Here is a 10,578-nt window from a genome sequence, read left to right on the forward strand (position 1 = left end):
ATTTCATTAGAGCTTCAATTGTGAGCACCTGGTTTGCAGACAGTGCTGGATGACAGTGAAAGGGCCAAACCCATTCGCAGAGTTCCCATGCAGAGTAAGCCTCGGACAAACGCCCTCAGACCACTGACAGAGGGACGGCAGCAGGCTTGCCCTCAGACAGAGTGCATTCCAAGTGGGATGACCGCAGACCCAGTTCGGTTAAGAGTGCATTCCAAGTGGGATGACCGCAGATCCAGTTCGGTTAAAATTCACATACTATCATTTGTTTTTCTTCTGACCCATGTTTAATTTCTTCTAACTTCTATTATCTTCTGTGTTCTCTTGGATTAAGGTTTTGTTGTTGTTTTTGGTATAATTTTCTTTAGATGAGACCCAGGGTAAGTAATTCATAGCAGCAGTAATTAATCATACTCTATTATGGCAGGGAAGGTGGAGAGGTAAGGGGGAACTAATAATAATGGGTACAGGAATGAATGAAATGTTCTAAATTTGATTGTGGTGATGACTGCAAAACTCTTTTAAATATTTTTAACCCATTGAATTGTATGGAATGTGAATTATATGCTAATAAAACTGTATTAGAAAGACCCATAGGTTATATATTGCTGTCCGTTATTATCTCATTTCTACAGATGAGGCCCACAGGGATAAGGAATTTGCTCAAGGTCATCCAGGTGTGAACTGCATCTATACTAGAATTTGCCCTAGAGCCATGCTCCTTTCTAGTCTCATCTCAGACCCCTCTTCTGTAAATGCTGGTGATGCCACCAGTGGGTGTGGGGTGTTAAGCCCAAACACCACAGCCCAGGTGGCTTGCCCGCCTCTGTATTCTGGCTCTCCTGGTGAAAGCCTTTTGAAGTGCAGTTATTTATTTATTTTTTTAAAAATAGTTTTATCGGGGGCTCATACAACTCATCACAATCCATACATCCACCCATTGTGTCAAGCACATTTGTACAATTGTTGCCATCATCATTCTCAAAACATTTGCGTTCCACTTGAGCCCGATATCAGCTCCTCATTTCCCCCTCCATTCCCGCTCCCCCTCCCTCATGAACCCTTGATAATTTATAAATTATTATTATTTTGTCTTGTAGTACAGTTATTTAATGTGGCTCTTCTAGTCATTATCTCTGTAACTTCCACCCAACAACTGCAGTAACTTCTTCCTAATGGGCCTAGGTAAGAAGGTGGGGGAACATAAAAGCATGGGGTGGGTGGGTGTTGGTGTGGATTTCACTACTGGCAAGAGAGAAGAGCCAGGAAGGGAGCATATCCTTTGGACCCTAAGCCCCTGTGCATGAAACCTCCTTGATCCCACACAGAGACTGCTCTGAAACCAGGTGAGTGGCAGAGGAGCAGCAACGGCCGGACCAGGAGCCAGAGCACAAGCTGGAGACGTGGACTTCGCAGCACATGGAGCAGGAAAGCTGAGTGCGTCTGGCCAAGTGGCTGGCTTTGGGAGTGGGGTTCCTTTGGACGCTTAACAGGGTGAGCTGGAGCCAAGTGCCAACGGGATGAGACTTCTGGCAGAGTGGCGTGGCTTCTGGACACTTCCTGGCAGCCCTAAAAGAGCTTTGTAACATTGCCTGAACAGGTCAGAGGCAAGGATGAGAGACTGGGGGCCAGAGAGAGGTCTGCCTGTGAGCACAGCGGAGAAGACACTGTTCTGATTGAACAAGGGCATCCTGAGTGTTTCTTACCGGAATTGTAACCTGTTAGCTGCCCTGACCAACCCCATAATCAGGAACACTGTCTGTGAGTTCTGAGTGGCAGCGAAGGAGAGGGGCACCTTTCCATCCCTCAACTACAGTGTCAGGCCCTCAGGGAAGTCTTTCTATGGAGCAGACTGCACCCCACTCATCCCCTAGAGCTCTTCCTCCTCTGGTTTCTCAAACATGCTTGGTGAAGTGATGAGTTTGTCCCTGACCTGCCTCCTGGCTTCTACAGAACTGGGCAGGCCGAGTGAGCAAGCGCTTCTTTTGCAGGTGAGGTTGAGCAAGCGCTTCTTTTGCAGGTGAGGTTAACAGTCTTTGACAGACAGCAGACACGTTTATCAAAGAAGATCCTCCAGACTCCTTATCCCTGATCCCGATGGCTGAGCAGGAGGAAAAGTAAAACTGAAGTCGGCGTGGAGCCTTTAGTAACATACAGGTTCATTTCAAACATAAGGGGAAAAGGGATCATTAAATAAGATGTGGGGGTAGGAGCTGGGCTATCTTCCTATCTTCATTGGCCGCAATGACATTGAAAAAAAGAGAACATGATCAAGCTATAGAACAACATGCTGAAGGTGATGAAGGTCACTGAGCTGGGTATATGGGCTTCCCAACCTTTATAGAAATCCTTATCTTTTCATTCTGTTTTCCAGGAAGTTTCTAATGATCCCTCTCAAACTATTAAAAATGGTCAAAATGGCAACTCCATCGTGGCAAACTGTCCCCTAGGGATTACCTGGTTTTGATCACCACAGCAGTCCTTTCTCCTGTGGAGATGCCAGGTGGGTTTGAACCGGCAACCTTTGGTTGGCAGTCCAGCATTTCACTTGTGTCACCAAGACTCACACATGCAAATGTGAAGACGACGTCGCCTCATATGCTTGCTTTCCCAGAAAATCCCTCTCCCCCAACTTCTTCCCTTCGCCTCTTTCCTGCCTCCCATCTGAGTGGTGGTGAAGAGGACACGCAGGGCCAGCACCGCGGGCTGGGGTCTTGCCTGTGCTGTTAACTAGCTAAGGAGTTTTCACCTTCCGAACTCTTTTTCCTCCTCTCTGAATCGGGGACAAAATGTCTCACAGGGATAATGGAGATCCTATTTTAAAGCAATTAGATAGTGAGTGCCTAGAACATAGCTAGTGCTCAATGTCCAGCTACGGATCTAGAACATTCCAACACTGTGAACTGGAGGAATTCCACGAGCTCCCAGAGCTCTCCATTGGAAAGGTAACAAACATAGGAGACTTGGGGAGGTGAGCCTCGGGCAAAATTTCTAGAATGAGTTTTTGTGGGGTGGGATGTCTCCGGATTCCAAAGTTATGTCTCGTTACGAGGGCACTTGACAACACTCGTGGGAAAAAAATCTACGATCTTTTCATCCCATTTTCCAAGAAATTTGTGTGACGCCTCCTCTTGCATTGTTTCTGAATTGGCTGTGCCTGTCCTTCTTGGCATCTGTTCCGATGCTCGGCCTGCTTTCCTAATGAACCACCAGATCCAGTTGCCACCAACTTGATTCTGACCTCTATGTATCAGGCTAGAACTGCGCCCCCCACAGGGCTGCCAGTGCTGGTGTTGGGAGGTGGATCACCGAGTCTTCCTTCCGACATGCCTAAGAGCGATGATCCCTTAACCATTTATTATGGACAGACATGATGCTAAGCCGTACGTCTTGCCTCAATATTCCTCACGCCGACCTTGCTCATTCCATATTGTTACTCACATTTTAAAGATGAACATTGATGTTTACGGAAACAAAAACTCAAAGTCACAGGTAGTAGATAATGAAGCTGGATTCCAAATAGTCAGACAGAGAAAAACAAGGTGAAGCTTAAAGCACACAGCTGAAAACGTAGCCCAAGTGCTTTAAACTATCAGTGAATCCCCTTAGAGTTGAAAAAGCATCAGCATGAAATGCATCTTAAGAGGGGAAAAAATAACTAATTCATTTAACTACTGAACCATGCATCCAAGGAACAATGTCCCATCTTAATGCCTGGGGGGAAATTACCTTCAATAAAAGCAACTAATAAAAAAGCAATGTAAAGTGAAAAAAAAAACACCCCAAAACAAAACACATAGCTACCTTTTGTACCCTTAATTTCTCATGAGCATATTCAGAAAATTGTGTCCTGAGAGAACAGAAGAGCCAACCCTTGGCTGAGGGGAAAGACAGGCCACCAGTCAGAACGGGGTGGCATGGTTAGCTGGGGAGTTCACAGCCAAGGACCCGCAAGAGCACGTTGATCCCGGGAAGGCCTCGGGCGACATCGGTCTTACCATGGGTGCCGAGCTGCCTGCTCACACGTGTATCTTTTATTTGGATCTTTCTCCATCAGATTCCGAATGAAGTCTTTAGCTGTTTAAAAAGAAAGCACAAGAGAGGGGATGAGCTTGTGGCTGGAGCTGAGCCACAGGGCACCACCACCAGGTCTCTGAGAATAGTGTGGGGCCGGGGAGACGCAAGAGCAGCTCTGCAGTAGCTGGCCGCACAGGGACACAGAGGGCTGCAGGGACCAGTCCTGGGGAACAGGGGACCCCGAGGAAGTGAGGCCTCAATCCTTGACTCTTGACTCTCTGGTTCAGCATGCCTTCTCTCTAGCACTCAGTGACCCCTTATGTGAAAGAAGAGCCCAAACATCTTCCTATACTGTGTACACGACTGCCTGAGCGTGCTGTTTTGTGGATGTCCCTACGTGTTTCAGACATCACCAGTGTAATGACATTCACTGGGCACCGACTAAACCTTCCGGGTCCTGGGCTCGGTTCTGGGGCGGGGGTGGGAGGGGGCACAGAACATGCAAACATTCAAGGTGCACTATCTGCTGCCCACTGGTGAGCTGCGGTCAAGCCAGCGCTGACTTGTGGGGAGCCCATGGACAACAGGAACAACAGGAGGGGCAATGTCCCATTCTGCACCCTCCCCAAGGTTGCTGGGGGGCTTGCGTCACTGTGCATTCTGAGCACCTCCCAACCTGGGGGGCGTCTTCCAGCACTGTCTCGGACAATGTTCTGTTATGACCCGCGGGGTGTTCACCGGTTAATTTTAGGAACTGAATCACCCAGCCTTTCGCTCTAGTCTGTCTCAGTCTGAATGCTCTACTGACACCTGTCCACCGTGGGTGACTGTTAGTATTTAAAATACCTATCAGGGGCCTAGCTGCCAGTGTCCCAGGCTGCCAGTGTCCCAGGCATGACAGTACAACACACTGGCAGATGGGTGGTGGGCAGCCACTCAGAGTGCTGCAATTAATTGAACAGGAAATTGCAATGGCAGGTGGCATGTACTGCCAAAGTGGAGGTCGTGTGCTTGGAGGAGACGTCGGACATTGAGCATGTGAAGAATGGGGTCACCGAAACTGAAGGCTGATGCCAGTGTGCCAGGATTGGCACTCCAGGGGCGGTGGTGCAGTGGCTGCAAGGCAGTGAGGACCCTCCCTCCCTGAGAAGTAAAATATTCTTCAGGCAGCGCTTTCCTTCACGCCTTTACAACTGTCTTCTGGGCCCAGGTTGTGGAAGATAGTCATAAAATGACACAGCTCAACCTGAAAATGCTCACTGGGGTGTTGAACGCGGGTTGCCGCATACCGCAGGGCTTTGGAAAGTTCGTGGAAAAATAGAGGTAGAAGATAAGGGAATTATTCCACCCACTTTTTGAAGCCACCTCATCGTACTTCATTTAACCCTTCCACAAACCTCAGTGGGAGGAGGGAGGAGGGGAGGTTTAGTCAACCAACTCGGTGCTTGGGTTGCGATCTTTATCCCTGAGGAAGACGTGGCGAGTTTCCCTGGGAATCCTTCAGCGTGGCATAATAGCTCAGACATGAGCTCTAAAGATTGTTCAAATCCCAGTGTGACGCTTGCTAGCTGTGTACCATTGGTCGAGCAGTGCAACTTCAGTTTCTGCATCTGCCAAATAGGGACAAGAGTAGGATCCACCTGAAAGTTTCCCTGGAGGACTAAACGAGCTCATATAGGTACAGAGCTTATCGTGTTGGCCGCATAGCATGTGCACAATAAACTCGACCTCACATTGCTCCACTGGGAGCATCACAGTAGGGCTACAAGTGGTAGGTGGGGGCGTCTCCCATCCTAACCCCACATATGTAGGTCAGGAAGATTCTTCCAGAGCCTCAGGGTTCTCCTGGGTCCCAGCCCCAGCCTTCCCTGGGCCTGCCCGCTGGGAGCTGCCAGGGACCTACCCGAGTCGGAGATGTCATCCCAGTAGGGGGAGTCGAACTCATATTCTGCCTTGAGGATCTGCTCAAAGAGTTTGGAGTCATTTTCGTCGTAGAAAGGAGGGTAGCCACAGAGCCTGCGAGACAAGAGGGGTAAGGATCAGAATCAGCTTGCTATCAGAAGTGCTGCTTCCGGGCTCTGCCTCTGGAGGAAAGAGATGTTTGTCACTGAGTGAAAGAAGCCTTCCCTGGGGGTGTTACAAATATGATCGCGGTAAAGTCATCCACAGCCTATGGGTGTCAAAGATCAGAAATTCTGATTTAACGACCAGCAGAAGTGGTTGACTCGGGTGATGATCAAGGAGAAACACATCTATTTACATTCGCTGTAACGCTTTGTGCATTATTGGGCACAGAACCCAAGACACCCCGAAACAACTACCTGAAAGCCTCCTTTGTGAAGTTCACAGCCTAGGGGCTTTCCGACACAGGGCTGCTCTGTCCTGTAGCATGGCCATGAGGCAGAATGCACTCAAAAGCACACACGTCAACGATAGCCTTGCCCGTCAGTGAACACGTGCCACCAGGAGGGGCTGGCACCAATTGTAACACTGCATGGCCAGGTTGCAACCCACCATTCCAGCCACGGCACCATTTCAAAGTTGACGTTCAGAAGATCGAATTAGGGTGCTGCAGCAAGTCATGTGGAGTTCTGGGGGGCACCCACATTCATCTGACAACGTTGCTATTAATGAATTTTTTTGGCTATTAATTAATTAATATTTTGATTAACTATCTGACATTCCACAGAATCACGGGCCTCGCTCCAGTATTGCCTGGCATCCTGGGGTCACTTGCAGCTCACAGATACCCCAGGGGACAGAGCCGACGTGCCCCACGGGTTTCCTAAATTGTAATCTTTATGGAAGCAGATTGTCAGTTCACATGAGTTTGAACTGCAGACCTCGCCATGAGCAACGAAGTACTTAACCATTGAGTCACCAAGGCTCCTTGTGTGACTTTCAGTTGACCACGAACACGTTTATTTGGGGAGGGGGTGGCACGCACCACATTTGCTCATCTAAACACATGGAGACTAATGTTTCTAACATCCTTTCTGGCTTGGAGAAGCTGTGGTCCTCTCCCAATGCATTTGGCTGGGTGAATATGGAGAAAAAGATGGCATCAGAGGCAGGCTCTGGCTGAGACTTGGGAGGCAGGAGGGGCGGGCTCGGGGCTGCAGCCACACCTGATCCACAGAGCAGAAGGCAGGCCTACTTGGTTTTGCTGAGGCGCAAAGCAGGAGCCTCAACAGCCCAGAGGGTGGCAGCCGCCCCCCCACCCCCACCCCCAAGCAGCAGCTCTGTTCCCAAATGAGGCCCTCCATCTTCCCACAAAGCCAGACTTTCTTCAAAACACAGCTCCAGCCTAGAGACTACTTTAATGAGAACAAATGAACAGGAATCCACAGACTCTGGGCCGGCAAGGGATTGGGCTGCCGGCAAATAAGAAATGTAATAAAAGGTTAGAAAAACTGCCTCAGCTCGATCGTTCTTCAGGCCTCTCCTTCCCAGAGCTGCCATAGCGTCGGGCCACCTCTGCGGAGGGGAATGGTTGATGACATTTTTAAAGGCTGCAGACATCCTGTGGGCCGATAACATTCAGACTCATCTATCCCCACAAGGTTGATTTAGAGTCTAAGTGCCTGGAAAATTTCACTGTTAGAGATTGGCTGCTTTGGGTTAAGCGAACAGGAGCTGGAGCTTCAGAAACCACGGAGCACACATTATTTCACTGCCCAAAGAAACCCCAAAGCTGGAGCCGGCTATGCAAATGTGTCCCACCATGAGATGAAATGTGCACCAGAGGAAAGGCACTGGGCTCCTAGTCAAAGGTTCAAAGCCACCAGCTGTCCCCGGGGGAAGATGTGGCAGTCTGCTTCTGTAAAGACGTACATCCCTGGGGGCCCTCTGGGACAGTTCCGCTCTGTCCCGTAGCATCCTTCTGAATCGGAACCCACCCAATGGCAATGTTTTCGTTTTCTTTTTCATTAGGAGACAGGCAGACAGAAGGAAAAGTTACTTCGTCTTGGAAAATTCTAGATTTTAGCAAAGTCAGGTTTTTGCTGATTAACCCACACAGTATGTTTTACTTTCTTATTTGGCTCTCTTTTCAAAGGAAAAGAAACTCTTTAGGAAAATCCCCAGAAAAAAATGTATACCTCGTGTCAATGTCCTGAACACATACTCTTATTTTCCTGGGATGCTGTGTTTATGGGGCTGGCCTGGTGCAGGGCATTTTGGTGGTGGCGGTGTTAGCTGCCATGAAGTGCCGCACACAGCCTCCCGCACCCCAGGCAGAAACACCGCCTGGTCCGGCAGCAGCCCCACCCTTGGGCCACTGTGAGCCATAGGCTTTCCATTGACCGATTCGTGGAAGCCGATCCTCAGGCTTTTCCTCCTGGTCTGGACGAGCCAGCATCTGCGAGTAGACACAGGCGGTGGCTGGGGATGAGGTGTGGTGGCTGGGGATGAGGGACGCTGGCCGGGAATAGAGCCTGGCTTTCTCACACGGGAAGTGACAATTCTAACCCCGAACAACCACTGCCTCCAGCTTGGGCTGGAAGTTAACCTGCAGACCGTTGTGGTCGTTAGATGCCATCGAGGGATGACCCTGTGTACAACAGAAGGACACACTGCCTGGTTGTGCGCCGACCTCACCCTGCTGCTTATGTGTGACCGCTTGTTGCAGCCCCTGTGTCAATACGGCAGGAAGAGGATTGTGAACGAGGGTTCTCCAACAAGATCAGAAAAGGAGAGCAGGGCAAGCGGAAGTTGTAAGATCACACCCAGGGCTGGGCGTTTCACACAGAGTTCCCCGGTCAGGCAATTTCATTGAGGTTTGTGTGTGAGAGGCAGGCGCACAGGAGACAGAACAACTTTGGCCGCGTGCCTTCGTACGCAGAGCACATGCGCATCTAGCATCTATGGTCACGGGCCTGCCTCGCTGCACAGGGCAGCCCCATGCTCTTCACTAATGTTTCTGAAGAGTGCTTCATTTTCATATGTGAAACCATTTCAATGATCCACAAATGACAGCACTCGAAGACGACAAAGCCAGTCTAGGCTTTCTTGGCCGCAAAGCGTATGGCTCATCCTATCAACATCTCCCAGTTCAAAGATGGTCATGTCCAAGTGCTGCATTCCAGTCTCAGGTCCATCCTCCAGGAAGAAGTGTTATTGCTTTCCAGTCTGTCCTGCTGTTGTTTACTTTGTCATCTTACCTTCCAGTCACATGTTTATACACATGAAATATACTCCTAGATTCCGATTTGCTGTAACCTGAATGGAGTCATGTGGCGTCAATACTTTCATTAGGAGCTTTATTGCATTAACTCCCTAAAACCTCCCCACCACCACCCATGAGGTAGGCGGGCCAGGCGTCTTTACTTCCCCCACTAAAGAGCCATTCAGGTCTGCCCTGTGCCTGGGAGGCTGACCCACATGGGTGAGCATGTGAGTTCTTAAGCTCTCCGACGCTTAGTGGAGTCCAGCCAATAAAGATCCCAAAGGAGACAGGAGGGCAGGATGAAGGTCAAGGAGGTCACAGAGTCTACTCCTTTGGGTCGCTCCTACCAACTTCTCCTTGGGCTGATGATAGATCCCTGACTGAAGGTCAATGTTCCTCTCAAGATACTGACGACCAGCTTCTCTCTCTGGCTTCCAGGAAGGGAGCCTCCTCATCCCACTAGGTCTGAAAGTGTTTACAGCTCGAATGCTACCAAGTCCACTGCCTCGCTGTTATGCCTGTGTGTCTCCCAGGCTCCAACTTTGTTGTTGTTGTTGCTCTCAGCTGAGGCGTCTGGCTCATGGCAGCCCCAAGGTTGAGGCTTCTGGCTCATGGCAGCCCCAAGGTTGAGGCTTCTGGCTCATGGCAGCCCCACGTGAGAGAGGCGAGCTACCCTGAGGATTTCCTAGGCTGCCACCTGGTTCCACGTTGGGCTGTTAATGGCAAAATCACCTGCCGCTCCTTGGGACCAAGACGTCAGGTTTCTCTTCTTTGAAACCCACAAGGGCAGTTCCATGAGTCAGAGTTAACTTGATGGCAGTGAGTTTGTTTGTGGGCTCTTCGTGGAAGAAGATCGCCATGTCTCTTTCCTGAGGACCAGCTGGGTCAGCTTGACCAGTTAGATAGCAGCCAGGCGTCTAATCCGTTTCCCCACGGATGCAAGTCCTCCATAAGCGATCCTCTGTTCAGTCGTCCCTCTGTTTTGCCGCACCAAGCTTAAAGGCAAAAAGAAAAACAAACAAAGCCCCCGCCCCCTCAGATTTAGAGAGTCAGCGATGTTTTGATTGGATTGTTTAGCTTTTTGTTGCTGAGCTGTGGAAATGTTCCATGAATTTTAGAGATGAGACCATTATTAGCTATGTCCTCAGCGGAGGACCCCGCCCCTCATCTGCAGGGTCTTTGTTTACTCTTGTGGTAAAGTCTGTGAATGAGCTGCAGTGCTTCCTTAAGGACCTCACCAGACGTCGGGCAGATTCATGGCTGGGTGAACACTTTTAAGGATAAGGCTCCACCCTTAGCTCTTGAACCCCTGAGACTGGACTCTGATCTAGAGACAAGGATGCAAAAGAGCCACTGCTGCCTCCAAGGTCCCAGCCAACCTGACTCCTTCCACATTC

At 49.8% G+C, this 10,578-nt stretch overlaps 1 protein-coding gene across 1 annotated transcript in view; it reads right to left on the bottom strand.

The window, feature by feature from the left end:
- CAMK1D (calcium/calmodulin dependent protein kinase ID) overlaps positions 1 to 10,578 on the bottom strand; it is a 171,081-nt gene that overhangs the window by 16,880 nt on the left and 143,623 nt on the right. Inside the window, exons 5-6 of the mRNA XM_004712636.2 lie at positions 5,918 to 6,030; positions 3,996 to 4,074 (exon numbers count right to left, since the gene is read on the bottom strand). Coding sequence (XP_004712693.2) covers positions 3,996 to 4,074; positions 5,918 to 6,030 — 192 coding nt within the window. The remainder of the gene's footprint in view (positions 1 to 3,995; positions 4,075 to 5,917; positions 6,031 to 10,578) is intronic.

This window comes from Echinops telfairi, unplaced genomic scaffold (assembly GCF_000313985.2).
Source record: "Echinops telfairi isolate 266 unplaced genomic scaffold, ASM31398v2 ScPeMD7_7473;HRSCAF=8511, whole genome shotgun sequence".
Classification (NCBI taxonomy): domain Eukaryota; kingdom Metazoa; phylum Chordata; class Mammalia; order Afrosoricida; family Tenrecidae; genus Echinops; species Echinops telfairi.